General features: G+C 33.7%; 1 protein-coding gene across 1 annotated transcript; it reads right to left on the bottom strand.

Annotated features, from left to right (window-relative positions):
• Nucleotides 1-2,292: 2,292 nt before the first annotated feature.
• LOC132722198 (E3 ubiquitin-protein ligase RNF213-like) lies at nucleotides 2,293-25,385 on the bottom strand. Its single transcript, XM_060706647.1, has 11 exons — nucleotides 25,172-25,385; nucleotides 24,815-25,045; nucleotides 19,103-19,331; nucleotides 18,395-18,459; nucleotides 17,155-17,428; nucleotides 16,833-16,934; nucleotides 16,524-16,631; nucleotides 13,448-13,643; nucleotides 12,164-12,469; nucleotides 11,416-11,713; nucleotides 2,293-2,630 (listed from the first exon to the last, which is right to left on the bottom strand). The coding sequence occupies exons 2-11, from the start codon at nucleotides 24,967-24,969 to the stop codon at nucleotides 2,297-2,299; spliced, it is 2,067 nt and encodes a 688-aa protein (XP_060562630.1). The 5' UTR covers nucleotides 24,970-25,045; nucleotides 25,172-25,385; the 3' UTR covers nucleotides 2,293-2,296.
• Between the last annotated feature and the right edge of the window lie 124 nt (nucleotides 25,386-25,509).

The raw sequence follows: 25,509 nt of genomic DNA, 5'->3' as shown, positions 1-25,509 counted from the left end.
ATTAGGGCTTCCAGCTAATGCTATACTAAATTTTGGCATTTTATCGTTCCTGTCAATGACCCCGTTGTGACAGGAACTTACTAGTTTTCCTGAAAATTTATTTTGTTTCTGCCGTAAAAATTTTGTTTACGACATTCTCGCATAATATGCCCAAAATTATTAACTTTCCAGCACTTAATCTTTGATTTCAAACTATTATTGCTATTATTTTTCCTAAATCGTGAAAAATTTTGTCGGTGAAATACAGAATATATTTCATTTTTCCTAAATCTACAACTACGCTCATGGTGACCTGGTCTCTTACAGTACACGCAAAAATTTCTTGTATAATAATGATTAGAATTATTTGCTTTGTAATTCATGTATTTTGCGTGATTTTGAGAATTACAAAATTTTACTCTGGCAGAAAATCTAGCTTTGAAATTCTGTTCATTCATTGCGCAAGTAATTGCTTCTTGTAAAGTTTTTGGCTTTTCTCTCATAAGTTTAAGTTTTAAATAATTATGCGCTGAATTATCCGTAAACAATTCCACTAACTGAAGTTCAATTAAACTATTATATCCTAGTTTATAATTTTCATAAGCAGTTTCAGCACAATTAATAAATTTTTCAGCAAAAATTTGAACACTTTCTCCCAAATCTTGTTTTAAATTTCTCAAAAGATAAAATTCATGATGTAAATCTTTAATTTCCCCAAATCTAGTACTTATTTCTTCTTTTAATTGTTCCCACGAATTACGAGGATTATCACGCAAATATCTACATATAAAATCGCTTACAGTCTCTTTACTTGATTGAAATGCGACTAATTTTATTTTATTATCATCCAAACCTTTTAAAACAGCATATTTTTCTATAGATTTTATCCAGTCATTAAAATATTTAGAATTTCCATCAAAATTTTGTACTATTTCTGATAAACCCTGTGTACCTATGACAGTTGAAATATTTTCTAATTTATCTGACAAATTTTCAAAAATTGTAGCTATTTCTTGATCTGACATCTTCAAAATTAGCAAATTACAGGTATATAAACGATCACTCACCTTTAATTTTCTGTTTCAGGTACTTCGTTGTGTCCCGCTGTCCAAAATCGTCGCATCGACATCGCTGGTCTTAGGCGCCAAATCAACCGTTGCGCATAACGGAGAAGAGAACTCACAGATGTTACATACTTTTAATATACAAATACAAATACACAAGTATAAAACTCAAGAACCAAATTCGAACTGTTCACTGGACATTTGAGAATAGTATATATAATGACAACCTGTCATAAGGACATTTTATAATGTATATAAATACACGCGTTTTAGAGTTACATGTATTAATCATTTTGACATAAGCTCAGTCTGCATGTATCCTGTACCATAATATTCATAAATCAAAGTCATGTTCCATAGTTCACATTACGAAATAAAAACCCTAATATATGTATATACATGTTGACTTGTCATTCTTTTTGAATATAGCATGTATGACTAATTAGCCTGTGCAATCAACAATACGACACTGTAAAGTTGGTTGATTTTAACTCAAGCACTCAAGGAACAAATAACAACATAATGAAATGGTTTTTACTAAGTCAAGGGAAATAACTCAACAGATACTGGATAAATCCACAAGCGTCAAACCCAAAGTGCACAACTTCATATGCTGAGCAACCTTTCTGTAAGGTTTAATGACTCTATGTCAAATCCTTTTTGAGTTACATGCCACACAAGTATAAAATTGCAAACATTTTCTAAGTCAAGGGCAATAACTCTAAAATCACTTAATAAATCCAGACAAAAATACCCAGGTGCACAACTACACATGCTGATCAACATTCCTGTAAAGTTTCATGACTCTAGGTCAAATCCTTTTTGAGTTACATGCGACATAAGTTGAAAATTGCAAATTTTTACTAAGTCAAGGGCAATTACTCTAAAAATGCTAAATAAATCCACACGAAAATACCCAGGTGCACAACTACACATGCTGATCAACATTCCTGTTAAGTTTCATGACTCTAGGTCTAATACTTTTTGAGTTACGTGCGACCCAAAAGAGAATGGACGGAAGGACAGACGGACAAGGGTAAATCTAAATGCCCGCTTCTAAAGTGGGGGCACAACAAACTGATAAAGGTTCATTGTTTAAATCGTTGTAATTACATTTTATATCTAAACCGATTGTCATTTCGCATGGAAATCAAAACAATTATCGAAGCATTACAACTACTATTGAAGTGTTTTTTTGTTTTTTTTTTTTGTTTTTTTTTGTTTTTTTTTAAAAAACGTTTTGACATCAAATATCAAAATAACAAACATAATATTTTGATATAAAACTGGAACATCTGTATCTTAAAACTTACATGTGCAATATGTTCAACAGATTTGAAATCTCCTTCCAGATCATATTCTTCCATAAACTTAAGTATTACGCGTGCTCCATGAACACATAACTCTAATTTCCGAAACTGCCTCAGTTGTTTAAGTCGTGTCATAGCACATTCATCATCAATGCCAAGTTTTGAAAGTTCAGCATACATTCCTTTCTCATCATCGTTGTATACATCTCCAATAACATTTGCGAAAGTTTGAAAATTGATATCACCTGCTTGCACATTTTTGGAAAAGTTATTACATCTGAAAAAATGCATAAATGAATTTGAGAACTCTTCTTGTTACTACTTAAGATTTCATAACGATAAATATTGCAAAGTGTAATATAAGCAAAAATGTGTTCCTTACATGATATTTTATATTTAAGATAAAGATAGCATTGTTTATATTTTATCCTTTTATTAAATCATTGTATAATTTTACAACATACAATCTTTATTTAGCATTTGCGAATATTTAAATATTTTATGTCAAGAGACAGAAATATTCTCTTTTTTTGCTCAAGAGATTTATGTTAAAGGCATATTAATTTTAATTTGTAATGATTTTGATTAATTAATTCAAATTAGGTATATACTATATTTGTTATATATTGAATTCATGTATTGGTAACATATGAAGATGGCTGTCATTGTTTCAGATAACCGTTCAACTAGTTATTTTAATTTATAGGGCTCTATTATCTACATAAAGTGAAAAAATAGCACAAGACCGAGTGAATTTTCGATTATATCGATGATGCATGGAAAAAGGCTTGCACCAGTGTCGAATGAGAAGAGGTTTCGAGGATGAAACAACTTTTTTAAAGCTGTACTGTGCATGGGAAATTATAGTTATTAAACAGCTTTGAACATAATCTTGAAATTGTATATCCCAGATAATGAACAGTATCACTGAGTTTTTGAAGGCCGTCTTAGTGTAAACAGTTACATAAATAGTTATATGCGCATTTTATAACTAAACAGGATACAGATTTAATATCGAGAATATGGATTCAGCAGAAAATCCAAGTGTTGTTAGTAAAAGAACAAAATATAACAGCTATTCTTCGAAATTTACCAATATGACAGTATTCGGTATGTCGGAACAATAATAGAGGAAATAAAGGAAGTAATATGAAAGCGAAAATGACAATCCCTGTATGTTTTCACCTAAAGAACAATTCGAGCAAAAATGCACGCTCCGTGTTGCAAGAACAGATCTAGGACTTATTGTTGGTTCGAGTCCACAAATGGATAAGTGTAAATAAGGACAAATCAATATGTTCAGTAAGTGATAACAAAGGAAACAAGATAGTTCACAAGAGATCACAATCAAAGAGAAAATGTTAACTTGCTGAATTATTAACGATGGCTAAAACAAGAAAACTACACGAGCTACAACGAAAACAGCATAAGTTTGAGAATAACAGGGCAGAGTTGCGGCGAAAACTTGGGCTGAAATGAGTTCGAGAACTTCTGGCGAGGTCGACAACGACTCAGGTTCCAGCACAAGTGAAAAAGTCGTTAGCGTATATGTATGGCCTGAAAATGCTATAAGTCTAGAGGAAAATGTAAAGTGGAATAAGGATTATATCGAGGGGTAAAAATTTCCGGACCATTCGAACAGAAACATTTCCATGTTGCAGATCTTTATAATGGACTCATGCCATAGGCCCAAAAGCACTTTCTTAAGGACAGTTTTTTGCGTAAAAGCTTGTGTTTAATACAAGAAATTAAACGATGTCGGTCACTAGACTATACTTTATTTAAAATATATCTTTAAATTTTTACTATATACTTAGTCCTAATGTCATGGCTGTACATCAACAAGAGGGCCATGATGGTCATGAACTCGCTCACCTGTACATAGGCCCCCAGGGTAAGGCCCCCACGGTTACACGTTTAAACGGATTCGTTTCGATTTTCATTCGTAAACGGCAACGATATTTTTTACCGTTTAATCGAAATAACCACATTGTCTTAAATTATCTTAATCATTACCTGTAATCATGGGTTCTATCTATTCTAATTGGTTGATTCCAAAGTAAAAACAAGAACCGGTTGAACCGGGTGATGCTCCCCGAGAAGGTTCTGGACACAGGAAAGTATAAAAAAAAATGAACAAAGGGCAAAAACTCCAAAATTAGGCAAGGCGGAGTCATGTTTTTTTGCACTGCACTTCTATTCAATGAGATCTATCTATCTATAAAGTTTCCTGATGATATCAGAGTTATGTCCCGGGTAAAATTCAAAGTGTAAAAATGAACAAAGGGCAATAACTCCAAAATTAGACCAGGCTTTGTTTAGGTTCTTTAAACATTGCAGTTCTATCCAGTTATATCTAGCTACCTACAAAGTTTCATGTTGATATCTCTAATAGTTTTAAAGTTATGTCCCTGACAAAAGTCAAAAAGTAAAAATAAACAAAGGGCAATAACTTCAAAATAAGGCAAGGCAGAGTAATGATTCTTAAGCACTGCACTTTCACCCAATGAGACCTATCTATCTACAAAGTTTCATGTTGATATCTCTTATAATTTTAGAGTTATCTCCCGGACAAAGTTCAAAGTGTCAAAATGAACAATAGGGCAATAACTCCAAAAGTAGGCAAGGCAGAGTTACGGTTTTTGTTCACTGCATACCTACTCAATGATATCTATCTACCTACAAAGTTTCATGTTGATACCTATTATAGTTTCAGAGTTATGTCCCACACAAAGTTCAAAGTGTAAAATTGAACAAAGGGGGATAATTCAAAAATTAGGCAAGGCAGAGTTACGGTTCTTATGCACTGCACACCTACTCAATGAGATCTATCTACCTACAAAGTTTCATGTTGATACCTCTTATACTTTTAGAGTTATGTCCCGGACAAAGTTCAAAGTGTAAAAATAAACAAAGAGGGATAATTCAAAAATTAGGCAAGGCAGAGTTACAGTTCTTGTGCACTGCAAACCTACTCAATGAGATCTATCTACCTACAAAGTTTCATGTTGATACCTCTTGTACATTAAGAGTTATGTCCCAGACAAAGTTCAAAGTGTAAAAATAAACAAAGGGGGATAATTCAAAAATTAGGCAAGGCAGAGTTACGGTTCTTGTTCACTGCACACCTACTCAATAAGATCTATCTACCTACAAAGTTTCATGTTGATACCTCCTATAGTTTTAGAGTTATGTCCCGGACAAAGTTCAAAGTGTAAAATAAACAAAGGGGATAATTCAAAAATGAAGCAAGGCAGAGTTATGGTTCTTGTGCACTGCACACCTACTTAATGAGATCTATCTATCTACAAAGTTTCATGTTGATACCTCTTATACTTTTAGAGTTATGCCCCGGACAAAGTTCAAAGTGTAAAAATAAACAAAGGGCAATAATTCAAAAATTAGGCAAGGTAGAGTTATGGTTCTTATGCACTGCACATCTACTCAATGAGATCTATCTACCTACAAAGTTTCATGTTGATACCTCTTGTTGTTTCAAAGTTATGTCCCGGACAAGAAAAGGCGAAGGACGGACGGACGGACGGAAAGACGGACGGACGGACGTTCGTACAAACTTTTGACATTTATGAGGCAAATCAGCTCATAAACACCACCTGGATCAACGTCCATAAGCAAAATTAGCTCATAAAAACAAAAATATAGCTCTTAATTTGAATTTTATGAGTTTTTGTTCTTTATTTAACTACGGAATGAAGCTCATAAATATCTAATGTTTGCTCGGACGGACGGACGGACAAGGCGGCGACTATATGCTCCCCCGAAATTTTTCGGGGAGCATAAAAATGGAAAATTGGTGTTTACAACACCCCACACAGCATCGCCGTGCAATAATTGCTCGTAACATAATACATTTTTGGTAAAAATGATTTCCTTTTATCTTTCAAATAGTGAAAGGGGGATATATTGCAGTAAATAGTTACCGACTCAATCGTGATGAGCCCTGAATATGATTTACTTGTACATGTATTTAAACTCGAAAGTAAGTCATCATTTAGCTACTCTTATACATTGTGTAGTATAATTCAAAGAAGTACCACCGTTTAAACGGTATCGTTTCGGTTCTTAGCAATCGTGTAAACGTTTACAAAAAAAATGTAAACGTGGGAGCCTTACCTGGGGCGGGGCAAATTTTAACCCAGGGTCTCTAATTTGAACAAACTTGGTAGACACCCATTTGAAGATGTTTCATGATAAATATCTAAGCTCTAGCTCTAAGAAGGTTTTTTAAGTTTTTACTATACACATATAGTGAAAAACAATGACCTCCCCCCCCTCTCTCTGGGCAGGGCCAATTTTGTCCCCAGGGCTTTTATTTGAACAAACTTGGTAGACACTCACTAGAAGATAGTTCATGCTTAATTTCTAAACTCTAGCTCAAGAAGATTTTTTAAGGTTTTTACTATATACATATAAGAAAAATCAATGATCCCCATGGCGGTGCCAATTTTAACCACAGGGCCCTTATTTGAACAAAAATGGTAGACACCCATTAGAAGATGTTTCATGCTAAATATCTTTGCTCTAACTCTTTGGGTTTTTTACAAGAAGATTTTTAAGTTTTTACTATAAAATCAATGACCCCCTCCCCCCGGGGCGGGGCCAATTTTGACCTCAGGGCATTCATTTGATCAAACTTGGTAGACACTGACTAGATAATCAATCATTCATGCCAAATATTTAAGCTCTAGCTTTTACAGTTTTTTAAAAGAAGAATTTTTTAAGTTTTTTATTTCGGTTGCCATGGCAACCAGAGTTTTGCTTGGAATTATATTCTTTGAACAATTTTTAAAGTTGACTACCAAAGGAACATTCCTGTGAAGTTTGGATGAAATTGGCTTAGCGCTTTATGAGGAGATGTCGTTTAAAATAAAAGTTCACGGACGGACAACAGACAGACGAAAAGTGACCATGTCACAAGTGACTATGTCACTTTGTGACATGTGAGCTAAAAACAAAAAAGTAGGTCGCTAGGTCAATATTTAGGTCATTTGAATTCAGATTTCAATTATACACCTGAAACTGTGCACATGGTCAAAATGACATAGCTGTACGTAAATAAGCAATAAAGTAGGTCACAATGTCAAAATCTAGGTCCGATGATATCATAGTTCAATTTTACATCCAATTCTGTGCATATGGTCCATATCTCATAGCTGTACTTGAAATGAAAAGAAAGTGGGTCACATAGTCAAAGTCTAGGTAAGCTCATATCAAAGTCTGTAACTGTGTTCATGGTCAAAATTTCATGGCTGTAGATGGAATAGCAATAAGTCAGTCACTGAGTCCCCTTGGGTAGGGCCATTTTCACACTTAGGCTTTAATTGAAACAATTTTGATACAGATCCAACTTACAATGTTTCATGTCAAATATCTAAGTTCTGGCTTTCTTCGTTTATATGAACATTTTTTTCTTAGTTTTTTGTGTTTTTTACCTTAGGGCCATAATTTGAACAAACTTTGTAGAGGTCCACAATGTTTAATGCAAATTATCTAAGCTCTAGCCTTTAGAGCTTCAAAGGATAATTCGTCCATTACATTTTACTAAATTAACAAAACGAAAATCTATGCCTCCCAGGGCTAACTTTATTAAAGTAAATTAACACAAAAACCATAATTTTAATAAACTTGGCGAAAGTCCTCTACACAATGTTTCATGCCAAATATCTAACCCTAGTATTTGTCAATTCAAAGGAGAACTAGAAATGTTTCCATAGGACACGGGTGCCCCCACACTCCACTGATTTGTCAATCTTATGTCTCTGGGTCAAATTGTTTTTTGGCTACATGCATGTGCCCAAGTTGAAAACTTACAATCTTTCATTAAGAAAAGGGCAAATACTACAAGTACTGAATAAATCCACAAGAAAACCCCAAGGTGCATAAGTACACATGCTGACCAACATTCTTGTAAACGTTCAGGCCTACAGATCAAATACTTTTTGAGTTACGTGCAACACAAGTTGAATATTGTAAGTTTTACTAAGTCAAGGGCAATAACTCTAAAAGTACTAAAATTATCCACAGGAAAATACCCAGGTGCACAACTTCACATGCTGATCAACATTCCTGTAAGGTTTCATGACTCTAGGTCAATTACTTTTTGAGCTACGTGCGACACAAAAAGAGAACGTACGGACGGATGGACGGACATACTCACAAAATGGTACTTATGTGACTTTTCCTTTGATCTTTTTGGCCATTTTTAGTCACACAAGGCTTAAAAAAAGACACACAAGTAAAAACAGAATGAATAAGATCAAAGAGAATTTACTGTTACCCATTGTTCTCCAAGTCACACAAGTACCTCTGGGTTCGTACGGAAAGGACGGACGAACAAGGGTAAATCTAAATGCCCCCCCATAATGGGGGGACAAAAATAATAAAATAATTAAGTTTTCTAAAATTTAATGTATATATGGAAAATCTATGTCCCCCCTAAATTTTGATCCCAGGATTAAAATTTGAACAAAGGTTCACTCCACAATGTTTCATGCCAAATATCTTTCTTCTAGCCTTTGACATTTAAGATGAGAAGATTTTAAAGGTTTTGAAAATATACATATGACCCCAGCCCAAGGATTTCGTACAAATTCAGTAGAGGGCATATAGATGATAGTATATGCCATATACCAAAGCTTTGGGCTTTTCAACTTTGAAAGGGGGCCATCTAAGGACCATTCTTGTAATGTTTGGTTGCTGTGCAGTCATTGGTTTTTCCTTTTCATCTAGACCAAACATTTTCCCCGAGGAAACAGCATTTGTATGGTTAATAATGACATCCCGTCCGTATTTTGCCTGTGTGCCTTGTCCTGTATAGTTTCCTGCTGGGCTCCTTAGATGTGTTCAATGAATGGGCCCTTCCTTGTTGAACTTGTTTTTCATATTTGACAAAAAAGGTTTTTTTAAACTATGCAGTATAGAGATAGTGGTGCATGCCACGATGTCAACGTGATTCTATCAAATTACAAATCAACATATGGGGGCATATGTTGACGATTGACTTCGTCAATGAACAGCTCAATAAAATGATTATGCAATATTTGTAATGATACCATTGATACCATTTTGGACATTCTATAAGGTAATTAAGCATACATTTTATTTATGCCACTAGCAATGAAATATTTTGACTTAATTTAAGAATGACTTTTGTTCTTTTTGTATTTCATTTGATTGAAATGGAACCTTTTATTTATGTTATTTAGTAGGGTCTAGCTATAATATATTACATTTTTATGTGTCAGAAATGGGAATTGAGAGGTATTAAACATTGGGAATATTTATGTATTATGAAGTAAATTTAATCCTATTGCACAAAATTAAATGCCATCAATCTGATCTGTTTTGTTTTTTCTGTTGCTAAATTAGGCCCAGTGCTTGAACCATTCGGCCCACAAACTAATCCGGCTACAGTAGGATCTAGCTATATATATTATGTGTTAGAAATGGGAATGCAATTATAGCTGAAGGTTAAATATATACTATGCTCATCCTTTTTAATGGAATCTATGAAATTCTTACTGAATATGTGTAGTTGGAATAAAAGTCTTTGAATAAAATATGTATGTGTTCCCTATAACAAGTCAAGAAAAGTTGGTGTGACCTATAAAAACAAGAGGGCCATGATGGCACTGGATCGCTCCCCTGACCCATCAACCGCATCCAAAAGCATCCTGGCCAAGTTTGATGACAATTGAGTCTAAAATGTGACCTCTAGTGTGTTAAAAAGGTTTTCCATATTTGGGCAATGTGACCTAAGTTTTGACTGGAGACGACCCACATTCATACTTGATCAAGTAGGATATTTGGATCAAAACTGCAGCCACCAGAGTATTAAAAAGATTTTTCTATTTTTAGCTTCTGTGACCTAGTTTTTGACCGGAGATAACCCATCTTCGAACTTGACCTAGAAATCATCAAAACAACCTTCCTGACAAATTTCCAGAATATTTGGATCAAAACTGCAGCCACTAGAGTGTTAACAAGCTTTTTCTATTTTTAGCTCCTGTGACCTAGTTTTTGACCAGAGATGACCCATCTTTGAACTTGACCTAGAAATCATCAAAACAACCTTTCTGACAAATTTCCAGAATATTTGGATCAAAACTGCAGCCACTAGAGTGTTAACAAGCTTTTTCTATTTTTAGCTCCTGTGACCTAGTTTTTGACCAGAGATGACCCATCTTTGAACTTGACCTAGAAATCATCAAAACAACCTTCCTGACAAATTTCCAGAATATCTGGATCAAAACTGCAGCCACTAGAGTGTTAACAAGCTTTTTCTATTTTTAGCTCCTGTGACCTAGTTTTTGACCGGAGATGACCCATCTTTAAACATGACCTAGAAATCATCAAAACAACCTTTCTGACAAATTTCCAGAATATTTGGATCAAAACTGCTAGTTGATTCTAACTCAAGCACTCAAGGAACAAATAACAACATTATTAAATGAAACAGTTTTTACTAAGTCAAGGGAAATAACTCTACAAATACTGGATAAATCCACAAGCGAAACCCCAGGTGCAAAACTAAATATGCTGAGCAACCTTCCCGTAAGGTTTAATGACTCTATGTCAAATCCTTTTTGAGTTACATGTGACACAAGTTGAAAATTGCAAAAAATATCCTGAGGAAAATACCCAGGTGCACACATGCTGATCAACATTCCTGTAAAGTTTCATGCCCCTAGGTCAAATACTTTTTGAGTTACATGCGACACAAGTTGAAAATTGCAAAATTTTACTAAGTCAAGGGCAATAACTCAAAAAATACTAAGAATATCCAGACGAAAATACCCAGGTGCACAACTAAACATGCTGATCAACATTCCTGTAAAGTTTCATGACTCTATGTTTAATACTTTTTGAGTTACATGCTACACAAGTTGAAAATTGCAAAATTTTACTAAGTCAAGGGCAATAACTCTAAAAATACGTACAACACAAAAAAGAACGGACGGACGGAAGGAAGGACGGACAGACGGACAAGGGTAAATCTAAATGCCTGCCACCCAAGTGGGGGCACAAAAAATATTACTAACCTTTCTTTAATCGGAAACCATAGTAATTGAACAAGGAGATCAACTGTTTGAATATCCTTCTGAGCCTTGTTGCAGCCATCACTCCACATGTTATCAAAAACAATGCTTCCTTTGTACATCTTCAACTCTCCTAATATTCTGTTAAGGCTATTTGGAATATCAAAAGCACATACTTTCGGAATAAAACTGTCTTGATCAGCTCCTATGTCTATCACATAAGTCTTGCAAAACTCAGAGACGAGACTTTTTGAAACCATGGAATGTCTTTCAAGAACCGCCTGTATTTCATCGACACATACTGCAATAAAAAGTATTACTGCAGTATTAAAATCTATTTATATACCATATGATGGTTCTCGAGCCTACCTGCATTAGTTTAAAAATATTTGGTTTATGTGCAAACATGTTATGGCGTCTTAAATGGAAATATAAGGACGTCTCACAGTGAAAGTTGCATTAACATCCCCCTATGACCATATCTGCTAAGGCTTCTATATTCTAACATTGTATATGTAAACGTTGAATTTTGCTTATGCAAATGCTAGAGAGTTTGAAAATTTTCCACTGTCGTCCTTGACGGGCCCAAGCTAACCAGTTTTCAAATGAGGCTACTTTTTCCAGTGTTAATTGGTGTATTTATTTATGGTTATTTATAAAATGTGACTTATCAAAAGAACAAGTTTCAATGAACAGAACTCATTTATTAAGACTTGATTGCTTGATAACAACAAATATGATATGGTTTTACCTGAAGGGCAATGTGAGCATAAATCTACAAATGTCTTCATTTGGTCCACTTGTAGTTCAAACGCGTTCACTTCTTTTAATCTTATCCGTATTGCCTTACGAACAAGTGTGGAGGAGATGGAATCTGTGAAATTTTCTTGTATAATGTCGCAAAAAGTATTTTCGTTTGTTTGAATTAATCTCAGAGTTCCTACTGTTACATTGCCTTCAATCATGGCCTGAGCTTGTGACAGAATAACAGTCACGACACATTGTAAGTTTCTTTGACATTCCACAGAAAGACAGCTTCTGTACTTCACATTTTTATCTAAAATGCAAAATTTAGTATCATTCACATTTTAAAAGAAATTTTTATTTACACAACATTATATTTCATTCATAAAGAAATAATTCAATATTAGGGGCGTAAAAAATATACTATGTTTTCCTAGTAAGTAAAATACATAATGTATTTTAATCACAGAATTTTCTTGAAATCTATGAAATTCTTACTGAATATGTCTAATTTATATAAAAGAACGAAAAAACTATGTATTGGAAGCTGTGGGGGATCCTATTACAGGTCAAGTAAAGTTGGTCTTTTCTTAAAAAGAACTGCCAGTTTTTAATGACACTGTAAATTCATATTGTGACCACCTATAGTGTATAAAATTCTAAACATAAAATATCTATTTTGTGTGAATGCAAAACATGTTTATTTTATATTTACAAAGAGACTGTGTAGCAATTATCAATATTTTCTAATATCAAATTTGAGCATAGTATATATTTAAGTGGAATGTACAGGCACACATGTAAAAGTTATTACTTTATTTATTTGTATATATAATTGCACAAAAATTAATCGTTCGATCTATGTTATAACAGTACAAATAAATACATACCTAACAAATATCTACATTTTACAGTTTAGGCTTTTTCTTTTTCATTCTTTCTTTATTTTCGGCTTTACGTCAAACTATTACATCATAGGTTATATGGCGACTTTCCATATAAACTGGGAAGGAAGACCTAAGGTGCCTTTCGGTGCATTATTTCAGGCACCATCAGGCACCTGAGTAGAACCACCGACGTTCCGTAAGCTAGCTAGAAAGCTTGTCGCATGAAAGAATCCAATGTTTCTGTAAAGAACTCGAAATTAATGCGCTGAGGGACAATTGCTTTGTTGTCAATAACCTCAGCCACGGACGCCCTATTACAGCTTAGGTAACTGTAAATAACAAAACTAGTTGATAACACTGACTTATTTCTAAGTAAAATAGAATTTACTGGAAATATTTCTTACATAATTGTTTCATAAATTGTCGAAATGTTGACCATGTGAATACCATCGTCAAAATTTGAATTTCCTTCATATCATCTCTACCCTCTTTCACTGTCCGCCATTCTCTCATAAACATTTCTGATAAAAGACCAGCAAACTTTTTCTTTTCTGCATCTCCAAGCGATAGTAAGTCTACGTCTACACCGGATTCAATTGCCTTAAACAAGAAATTAATGGAGTTATGTTTCAAAACTTAATTTCTATTTTCAGATTGCTACCGTATTAATACAACACTAAAAAGAAGGAAATGAAGCATAATTTTTGTGTTTGTATACAATTGAACTTTCCCATAATGTAGTAGTATCTATTGAATTTGAATCTTTTCAATTAAGCATTACCTATTTCTGAAAACATAAAAAAAAAACATTTAAAGTTTTAAATCATCATTAAATACATGGTGTGAATATTGTGTGCTCAGATCATTTTTGTTTCCTCAGATCATTTCATAAGATTGTCTTAAAAGCAAACATCTTTCTTGCTAGAGGTCATGTCCTTTGGGCAAACTCCCAGCTAGAAAATCTTTTTTTTTTAGAAAAATTGCATAACATGTACACATGTAAACTATCCTATATGAGTTGTTTCCCTTTCATTATTTAACTCATGAGCTAGACTAGGAAGGGGACTGATATTAAGAAAAGCCATGACTTCCTAGGGCAGGCTAATTTTGACCCCTTCACCAAAACTTTGATTTGAATATAGATAAAAGAGTATCTCTAGAAAATGGTCCATGCTCAATATCTGAGCTATAGCCCTTGTTGTTTTGAAGAAAAAGATTTTTAAAATGTCTACTATAATCATATATGGAAAGTACATTACCTGGAAGCCCTTAACCCAATAGGATTGCTATATGCCCCCGCATCACAACTTGCGGTGGCATATAAAGGGGGTAATCATGAATTTGATTGCTCAACTGACACACATTGCTAGAGGTAGTTCAATCCAGTAATGAGGTCATATTGGGTTTGTCATTTTTTTCTCTAGGGTGCATGTCTGACTTATGTAACTTCTGATGTCCACTAGGCAATGCTACATGCCAAATATCTTAGCCCTTGGCATGATATACCAGAAGTTGTTCATAAAATATTTTTTTAGACATTTTACTTACAAGCTAATCCAAAAACGACCACCAGGGTGCAGCCATTTTTGACCCCAGGAACATTATTTATATCACTTTTGTAGATATTAATAAGGCAATACTAATTGCCAATTTGCCTTATATCTAGGCTCTTAACAAAGAAGACTTAATTGTATTTTCCTACATAAAGTGACCACTGTAAGTCACGACATATTTTGGCCGGAGGCCATGATTTATATATTTTTAGAGGACCACAAGGCGATGCCTAATGCAAAATATCTAAGTTCTTGGATTTTTTTCTGGAGAACAAGATTTTTTAGACATTTTTACTATAAGTCTTTGCTAAACAACTGACCTCAGGGTGGGGCCATTTTTCATCCAATAGCATAATTAATGTAACTTTTAGGTTTACTAGGCAATGATGGGTGACAAATATCTAAGCCCTTCTTATAAGTCTATACAAACTAAGTGACCCTCGGGAGGGGCAAATTTTGACCCTAGGGGACATTATTTATATATATAAATTTTGTAGAAGATCACAAGGTGAAGCTACACGCTTAATAACTAAGCTCTGGGTATTGTAGTTTTTGTGATGAAGTTGTTTTAGTTTTTTTTTACTATTCAAGTCAATACAAAATAAGGGACTCACAGGGTGCTACCAGTTTTGACCCAAGACACATGATTGATATCACTTTTTAAATGTCCACCTGATAACGCTACATGACAAATATTTAAGCTCTAGACATATAGGCATAGCAGTTTTATACAATTAAGACTGTGTAAACAAGGTGACACTTAGGTAGGGGCATTTTTTTCTGAGGGCCATGACTTTATATCACTTTTTAGAGTACCACAAGATCATGCTACATGCCAAAAATCTAGACTATTTGCATTCACTTTTAAATGAGACATTTTGAGACATTTTTACTATACAAGTCCATGCATGACTTACATTACTTTTCTAGAGGCCCCATAGGCAATGCTACATGCCAAATATCTTAGCTCTTGACATCTTAGTTTCAAGATGACTTAAATGTATTTTCTGATACAAGCCCGTGCTTTGCTTGTGCCCTGTTTTTGTTTTGGATCCTGCTGGGTTCCTTGCCGGAGGTCCTGTGTTGCTGGATCTTGTAGAAGTTGTGTTCGCTGAACGCTGCCTTTCCTTTATGATCTTCTTTTTCATATTTTATAAACTAAGTGACCCCTATGCGGGGCTAATTTTGACCCCTGAGGTGCATAATTTATAAAAACAAATTGTTCAAGACCACAAGATTCTGCAACATACTAAATATCGTAACCCTGGGCATTGCAGTTTCTTAGCAGAATACTTTTAGGTCTTTCTACTAGACAACTCTATATAAATTAAGTGACTCCTGGAGCATAGCTTATTTTAAATTATTACTTTTGTAAAGGTCAACTTGAAAATGCTACATGACAAATATCTAATCTCTTGGTATAGCAGTTTCATTAAAAGAGACTTAAATGTATTTTCCTATGTAAGATAAGTGACCCCTGAGTTTGGGCCATTTTTGAGCCCTGGGGCATGATCTGTTCAACTTGTGTAGAGAACCACATGTAAGTGATGCTACAGGCAAATTATCTTGGCTCTAAAAAGAATATTTAAGATCTCTTTTTTTAAGTCTACATGTATTTTAATTAGCACCTTTAACCTACTTATGCAACAGACTAAAATCATTTATTTTACTTTTGTAGAGGACTACTAAAGGATCAATCCTATTAAACTTTGTCAAAATCCATACAGTTGTTGAGGAGATGTTGTTTTAAGAAACTGTTGACAATAATGAACGACGGACGATGAACACATTGCATCACAAAGGCTCACCTCTAAGCATGTTATGCACAGGTGATCGAAAAATGTATAATTATTTTTGTTAATACCCACAAGTAAAAAAAATAAACATAGCACATTACAAGAATTAGAAATATAACAATTATACAGACCTTCAGAGCCAATTCATTAAGACAATCTTGCATCGGTCGGCTGTATGTGTCAAAGCTTTTACAAATGATTTGAATACATTTTGATGCCACGCTCTTGTTCATATTCCACTTTGAAAATATAAGACAAATAAGAAGAAATTTGTAAATATTACAAACATCAATTGCTACGAGTATGTTTAGGATTTCAAAAGTATGTTATGGTCCAACAGACTTATGGAAAGTATAGCAATTACAAATTTTAAATAAATGAAAAACAAAAAACTGAATTAAAAAAAATTACAAAATTAGATCTTAGTTACAATGTTTTACCTGTTTCTGAATAATTTTACTCAAGGATTTTGACATCTCTGAATTCCAGCATTTTTTCATCTCTTCGTTTTGGAGTCTGTCTATGAAGGCATAATTCCAAACCTGTAAGACAAACCATTGTTTAAATATACACCTATCATAGAAAAAATTATTATGCAAATAGTTTTAATAATACTTATGCATCAATGTTTTTTACTTTGCAATTAACTTTTACTATTAATTTATTAAATTTGTTAAAAAAAAATCATACATTTGACAAGCATGTCAGTTTCATTCGGTATATAATTTTAGCCAATATTAAAAAAAAATGTTAAATGATTACTTTTAAATGTTCAGCCATTTGTGATAACCAATATTCCTTTTGATGATGCTCGAGCCAGTTAATCACATACTTCTGAACTTCTGAATGCTTCTTATCAATGCTTTCGACGTTTTGCTTTCCATTATCTGAAGACTTGCAGATGTTTCGGTAAACTGATGCACAGTGCAGAAATATGTGAGCGGTATACATGACCTTTAAAGTTTTGTTTGTACTTCTTGACTCACAAACCGCATCTGATGCAATTAGATAAGCAAGTAGCCATCGATTTTCTGATCTAAAATAAAGTATGAAAGATTGGTCAGTGTCAGTTATTTCCCTTTTTTTCTTCTTTTTTTTTCTTTTTTTTTTTTTTGCAACTCATATATCATATGTATTCATTCTTCTCTATTTTTATAATTAGTATGTTAATACAAACAGACTATATAACTTGCCCTTGCTAAACTTATAATGACACAGACGGACACTATTCATTCTGAACCGATTATTGCTTCTAAATTCAGTTCTGTCCAGTATCAATGATTTTTCAGTACTTGCATATGTCCGGTTTTTTTTTCTGTAGAATTTATAACTAAGGTTAAGGTCATTTAAGTGTAGCTAATTAACTTAAATTTGCAATATAATTTTTCATGATTTTTTTTTCATTTTAAATGTAAAAACAAAGTACTGAAAGTTATTGAGATTGTTTAGCACAACATTATTGTTGTGTGCATGTTTTGTTTCTTTTAGTTCTCTCCTAGATGGGTGGTTCCAGTACTCCTTACATGAATACTGCTTCATAACCCTTAGGATATGTCACGACCAAAGGACCCTTTATGTATAGTTTCATCACCATTGGCCAAATTTAGGAAAATACGTAGCGAAACGAAAGGAAAGACGACATGGAATTATAATTATTGTCAGGTTACGCTCCAGTGATTTTAGGTCAACGACCATAACCACTCGGACATAAGACCCAACAAAATCATTGAATAAACATGTATATTACCAAAGTTTATACCGTAAAGGTAAATCATTTACATCTCTCTCTCTCTCTCTCTCTCTCTCTCTCTCTCTCTCTCTCTCTCTCTCTCTCTCTCTCTCTCTCTCTCTCTCTCTATTGGTCATCACAATAAAGGACTGATACTATTTGTTTATTTGCCAATTAGTTGGAATTTTTTGTTTGGTTAAGGAATTTGTTATGTTCTTTCTTTAGGGACGTTGTTTTATTATACCATGTTGAAAATGTTTTTTCAGTGCATACCTTTCTTTATCACACACTACACACTGAAGTCTTTTCATAAGCTTTTCGGCACATTCGATGACGGTCTAAAATCAAATATGAACTCATTGTTATAATGTTATCGATTTTCAAAATATACATCAAAATATACAAACATTATTTGCAATATTATATGTTACATGTTTAATATGTAATGAACCTATATAAACATTTTGATTTTTGACATCAAATTATACGCCTCTTACATAATCATTTTTAAAGAAGGAGCAAGGTGACCAGGTTATTGGCCAATGAGTAACATTTTTGAAACTATAAATGGACACTATAAATAAAAAGATTTTTAAAAATAAGATAAAAACATTTCTGGTGCATTATAGGTCTTTAAGTAGATAAAACATGTCCTTATCTAGTAAATGTGCACATGCATGATGATAGGCGCAAAGATAACAGTATAGTTTCAGAAAATATAATGCTTTCGTAATATATTCAAAAGTTATGATCATAATGCATATTTTTTTTCCAGAAATCTTTACATTCTAATGAATTATATGTCAACATTCTATTCTTATATTTGTAAAATCCTGAACAAGTGAGAGGACAAGAATCAGTTCATAGATTTTCTTCATAAAAACCTTTAAAATTACGAAATAAATAGAAAAGTTTGAACAGAGAAATACACATATATGTCAATCTTACATACTCGTTTTGTCTGCATCAAATATTTCGTACCTGTTCCTCGCCATCTGCATGAAATGTTGATGTACTATTTTGTGTTGTCGAATTGTTTGAATCTTTGATATAATAACTCATTGTGGCACAACATACTTCTACCGGCATTACATTCTCTCCGATAATTTCCCTTAGCTCAACTGGTTTTAAACAGGCCGATATTGCTCGGGGCAGGTAAAAATCTATTTCGAACAATGGCTGTAGGCTTTTCAAAACGTCTCTGAGGGGGCTAAAATAATGATAAAGTTACTTTGCCAAACATTTTGAAAATGAAGTTATATGAAATTAAATATCTTGAGCAATGCTTCAAGTTTTTTGTATGTTTGTTTATTTAGAGGTTAATATTCTCCATTGACCAACATAATGCAATAATGGCCCAATGTCCATAATAAACTAAGGGCCCCAGGTTTTGAGGGCCATAACGGCAAGTAGCAGCCAAGTATTGAGTTAAACACCTTTAATACTAGTACCTTTGGAGGAAACATGGCGTTTAGACATCACCATCAATCTTTCTAAGACATGAACTGTTGTCAAAGTAAACAAATATTTGTCATTCAGTTTAACAAACAAACTAGCAAGAAACCTCACATTAACTTAGGAAACATGGTAACACAAAAAAAATATGAGAAAATGTTGTTTAATTGTCAGGACCTAGATCTTGCCGTAATGGTCTTGAAATACCCAAAAATTTGTTACTTTATAAAGTTACAAAGGTATAGCTAATAAAACAAGATTGCATTTGTGAACAAGCAATTATCATAGTATTGCAAGCAATCCATAAGTCCCCTACCGGTAAGAGCCCAAGCAACATTCTGAAGGGTCATTGGCCATTCACTTAGGTTTCTATTTTAAGTAAATTTGTTGAAAAAGTTCTTTAAAAGTGATCACAGGAAACAGTTTTTTATGTACAGACAGACGGACTGAAGGACACTCTAAAGTTATTTTTTAAACATCCCTGTTATCAAAATATAACATTTTTAAAATCCTATCATGATTGAAGAAGTTGGAGTAAAAATTACCAATTTCTCAAAAAAAAAGTCTAAGTTCAAAAGGGGCATAATTCTGGAAATAGTCTTGCTATCTAGAGTATTGAACACTCACAAATGTTGAGTGACAATTAGAAACATTTATATGAAGTTTGAAGTAGATACATTCAGAAAAAGAAGTTATTAAAAAAAACAATGTTTTTTTCATGAAAATTTTAAGTTCAAGGGAGGTAATTCTGATAAATTTTGTGCTAGAGTTGTAAACCTTGTCACATATGATGTGGTTGATGACAAGCAACTTATATTTAAAGTTTGAAGAAAATACCTTAAGAAATAAAGAACTTATAGTGAAAAAACTTAAAAACTAGAATCAGAAATCTTGAAATTCAGTCTATTTGTTGCCATAGCAACCAGAATTTTCAACATAGGAAGATAAAAAAGGATGTGCATAATTTCCATACTGCCATCTACCCATATGTCAAGTTTCATAAACATATTTTTAGTTCTTTTTGTGTTATCACGGGATCCAGGTTATGTGTAAAATTTGCCATATTTTCAGTCTATTTGTTGCCATAGCAACCAGAATTTTCAACATAGGAAGAAAAGAAAAATATGTGCATAATCTCCATACTGCCATCTATCCATATATCAAGTTTCATAAAAATATTTTCAGTACTTTTTGCGTTATCGCGGGATCCAGGTTATGTGTAAAATTTGCCATATTTTCAGTCTATTTGTTGCCATAGCAACCAGAATTTTCAACATAGGAAGAAAAGAAAAAGACGTGCATAATCTCCATACTGCCATCTATCCATATATCAAGTTTCATTAAAATATTTTCAGTACTTTTTGCGTTATCGCGGGATCCAGTTTTGTGGACGGACGGACTGACGGACGGACAGACGGACGGACTGACGGACGGACAGACAGACAGACGGACAGACGGACGGAGGGTAAACCTAAAGTCCCCTCCGGTAAACCGGTAGGGGACTAAAAATGCTATGCCACCGCATTAACCCATAACCGCATGAGCATTTTGTGAAAAATGGCTGTTTTCATTGAAAAGTCTCCCTTTAAAAGTTCAAGTTGCTATAAAACTATAAAAACTGCTTCAATACTTATCAAACTTGGCACAAATGTTGACTGGACCATGGCCTTTGTAACAACATGCTCAGTCTTAAAATCCCTGTTACCATGACAACTAGGGGACATCTCAAAATTGCCAAAAATCACTATTTTGCGTTGATTTTTTCCATCAAAATTGATTTCAAAGTGCTGCCACTTCTCAATGGATTGAGATAGAGTCTTTTTAAAGGCTTTTCAGTGTTGGTTACACGTTACCTTATGATCGACCTGGGGTCATTTTTAGCCTCTCATAAGTCAAAAAAAAATTCTTGGCGATGAGTGGGACTACTGCCCCCCCCCCCCCTCAACCCCTCCAAACAGAAGGGGGCACATCCCCCTTCTGGCAACCCCGTTATATATCTTTTGGATGAGGGACGGCGCCGAAAAAGTGGTCACTTTTTTAAACAACATTTCTCTAGGTCAGCTGATATCAAAGTTCACTTTACATCTTAATCTGTGCACATGGTTCAAATTTCATAGCTGTACATCTAAGGCCAAGAAAGTAGGTCACATCATCAAAATCTAGGTCACCTGATATCAAATTTCAATTTTACAACTAAAACTGTGCACATGGTCAAAATTTCATTGCTGTACATCAAAGGACAAGAAAGTAGGTCACTGTTCCCTTGGGCAAAACAAAATTTTAACCCAAGGGTTTAATTCAAAACAATCTTGATACAGGTCAACCAAACAACATTTCATGTCAAATATTTAAGCTGTAGCTTTCTCCCATTCAGAAAACATTTGTTTAAGTATCTGTTTTTACTATGTGTACAGGGCCAATTTTGACACCAGGGGAAAAATTTGAACAACTTTGGTAGAGGACCTATAGATGATATTATATTGCAAACATCAAAGCTGAGTCTATGCCTTGTACCTTCAGACAAAAAGATTTTTGATTTTTTTACTATATGTACATAATGAAAATCAATGACCCCCGGGGCAGAGCCAATTTTAACCCCAGGGCTATAACTTGAACAATCTTGATAGAGGTTCACTTCGCAAAGTCTCATGCCAAATATTTAACCTCTCGTCTTTGTCAATTCAGAAAAGATTTTTCAAGTTTTTACTTTATACATATAAGGAAAACTATCGCCTCTGGGGAAAGGCAATTTTAATTCTAGGGGCATAATTAAAACAACTTTAGTAGAGGACATAGCTGATATTTTATACTAAATATCAAAGCTCTAAGCCTTGTACCTTCAGACAAGATTTTTTAATTTTTTCTATATGTACATAGTAAAAATCAATGACCCCCGGGGGTGGGGCCAATTTTGACCCAAGGGCTATAATTTGTACAATCTTGCTAGAGGTTCAATAACAATGTTTCATGCAAAATATCTAACCTCTATCATTTGTCAATTTAGAGAAAATGATTTTTAAGTTTTGACTACAAATGTATATACATATAAGGAAAACCTATGACCCCCAGGCAAAGCTAATTTTGACACTAGAGGCAAAATTTGAACAACTTTGGTAGAGTACCTATAGATGATATCTATAACAAATATTAAACCTGTAAGCCTTGTTCCTTCAGAAAAGAATGTATTTTATGTTTTAACTATATGTACATTTAGTGAAAATCCATTACCACCCCCCGGGGCTGGGCCGATTTTGACCCCAGAGCTATAATTTGAACAATCTTGGTAGAGGTCTATCAGACAATGCCTTATGCAAAATATCGAAGCTCTAGGCCTTTTGGGTCTTTACAAGAAGATTTTTTAAATTTATTCTTATAATTCCTTTTGGTTGCCATGCCAAACAGATTTCTGCATAGAATGAAATTCTTTGAACAACTTTAGAAGCCCTTCACCCAAGGATCAAACCTGCCAAGTTTGGTTGAAATTGGACTAGTGGTTTTTCACAAGAAGATTTTTCAAGTTCACTATATAATCTATAGAACACACATACAACACATACGCACACAGGTGAATGGCTATATGCCACCGCATCGCAGATGCTGTGGTGGCATAAAAACTACAGAATGAAGAAACATAAAACGTTTGACAAATTAACGACAAGCTCTTTCACCTATTGTCTTTACAACCTGTCATAATTGAATGTATGTACTTCCCATTAACTTTACAAACATTATTCTGACAAAAGTTTATACTTTTGTAATTATTTTGGCATGACAAAAACAAATATTTTATACCATAACAAACAATTAAATATATAGAGGATATTCAAGTTTTTTCTATAAATACAGGATTTATTTTCATTGAGTGGTATGAAAATGAGTATTTCATGAGTGGCAGTAACCACGAGTGAAATATGATAATTTTCATGCCACAAAATGACAATATATCATGTACTTATAGAAAAAAGATGAATTTTCTGTTTATTATATACATTTTCCCTTTTTTGACATAACAATTTGAAAGAATTTCCTTTAAATTTTGTGTATTGGCAGAATTTATGAGAAAGTCAAGTCCGGCAAGACACCAGTGAAAATATGGAAAATATGCTTCACTGCACTAAAAAAAAATTATTACAGTGAAAATATGGAAAATGAAAATACACATTTTTTTCATCAATATGTCTCAATATTTCATTTAAAAGTATATCATAAACATGTAATCATTATTATATAAAATGTAAAATAATATGATATTATCCAATAGTACATCTGAAATATTCTTACGCGTAAGAACAAATAGGACATACAAATAAGGAACGATTTGGTGGTGTGATGCCTATTTTCCTCTACTGAATCTGATGATATTAGTTAATCAAACAAGCAAAACTGACCGATTCAATGAAGTATCAACTGTGTACAAAGAATTATTTCAATTAATTGTAATGCCATCCAGAATCTTCAAATAAACTTGTTATACACCAAGTTTGATTACAATAATTTATTCCTAACACTAGTTATTGTACGGAAACCATTTTTCAATTTTAAGTAACGGTGACCTTGACCCCAGGGGGTTTAAATGCAATACCAACAGGGGTCTCCACACAAGCTTGCTATACACCAAGTTTGGTTACAATATCTCATTCCTAGTTATTTTACAGCAACAATTTTTCTTTTTTTAGTAACCGTGACCTTGACCTTGTTCCCAGGGGGTCTAAATGCAATACCAACCAGGGCCTTCATAAAAAGCTTGCTACACACCAAGTTTGATTATAATATCTCATTTCTAACTCTATTTATTGTCCAGAAACATGTTTTCTATTTTAAATAATGGTGATATTGACCTTGACCCAAGGGGGTTGAAATTCAATACCAACCAGGGTCTCAACAAAAGCTTGCTATACAATAAGTTTGATTATAATATCTTTTTTCTAACTCTAGTAATTGTCCAGAAACCATTTTTCTATTTTTAGTAACGATGACCTTGACCTTGCTCCCAAGGGGTCTTAATGCAATACCAATCGAGATTTTTACATAAGGTTTGATTACAATATCACATTCTGAACTCTAGTTATCGTCCGGAAACCATGACATGGACCGACTGACTGACGGATGGACGGACGGACCGACAGACAGACCAAAAAGATGAATCCTATATACACCCCCCCCCCCCTAAACTTCATTTGTGGGAGTATTAACTATACCACATTAAAATGAAACGCCATCAAAAGTATGTGTACTTACAATATCCATTTGTGACTATCTTGTTTAAAGGTAGCTACTGTTGTTTTGACTTCATCTATTCCCCACCACCTGGGCACATGATCAGCATGATTCCTCTCAGATGTTGGTTCATCAAAAGGATTACACAAACCTTCAAGGAAATGTAGAAGTGGCATACCATATAGCCAATTTGGGTTTTTTCCAAAGTGATTCGCCTTTTGGAGAAACTTTTGTAAGGATTGAACCAGTCTTCTGCAAAACACAATATAGCCAGTAATACAGCAAAGAAAAATCCGAAATATTGTAATAAAAAGATTGTGTCTTGATTATGATAAATGTAAAGATGGTAAATAAATGTATGGTTTGGCTGAGACTTACTTTTTGTCTGGAAAATATTCCAATACATCGCTGAGTTCCGTACATGTTTTGTTCTGTGCATCCCCTTTCACCAACAAAAATTTACAAGTTCTTTGCCAATTTGTCTCATCAAGTATGACATCAACTTCATCGCAAACCAAAACTATGCATATTGCACGCAGTACTCGAATATGAAGATGATTCAACTTGGTAGATTGGCGATTGAGAGAATGTCCCATTGAGTAAGTACGCTGTAAAACTTTTTAAAAAATTATTTAATAAATATTTCTTTTTTTCATTTTAAATTTATATAAAATAAAAAAGCCTTTTTTAATATTAATTTTTTTTCTTAAGTTTTG

Source organism: Ruditapes philippinarum, unplaced genomic scaffold, assembly GCF_026571515.1.
Source record: "Ruditapes philippinarum isolate M1 unplaced genomic scaffold, ASM2657151v2 ctg2230_1_1_1_1, whole genome shotgun sequence".
Taxonomy (NCBI): Eukaryota; Metazoa; Mollusca; class Bivalvia; order Venerida; family Veneridae; genus Ruditapes; species Ruditapes philippinarum.
This window is presented reverse-complemented; position numbering and strand designations above follow the sequence as displayed.

Excerpts from the sequence above, each read along its gene's own strand:
- LOC132722198 (XM_060706647.1), bottom strand. The coding sequence starts at position 24,969 with ATGCCACTTCTACATTTCCTTGAAGGTTTGTGTAATCCTTTTGATGAA. Across the intron at positions 17,429-18,394 it reads GTAGTGTGTGATAAAGAAAG|ATCAGAAAATCGATGGCTAC; the intron begins GTATGCACTGAA and ends ACTTTATTTTAG. Across the intron at positions 2,631-11,415 it reads TGGTTTCCGATTAAAGAAAG|ATGTAATAACTTTTCCAAAA; the intron begins GTTAGTAATATT and ends GCATTTTTTCAG.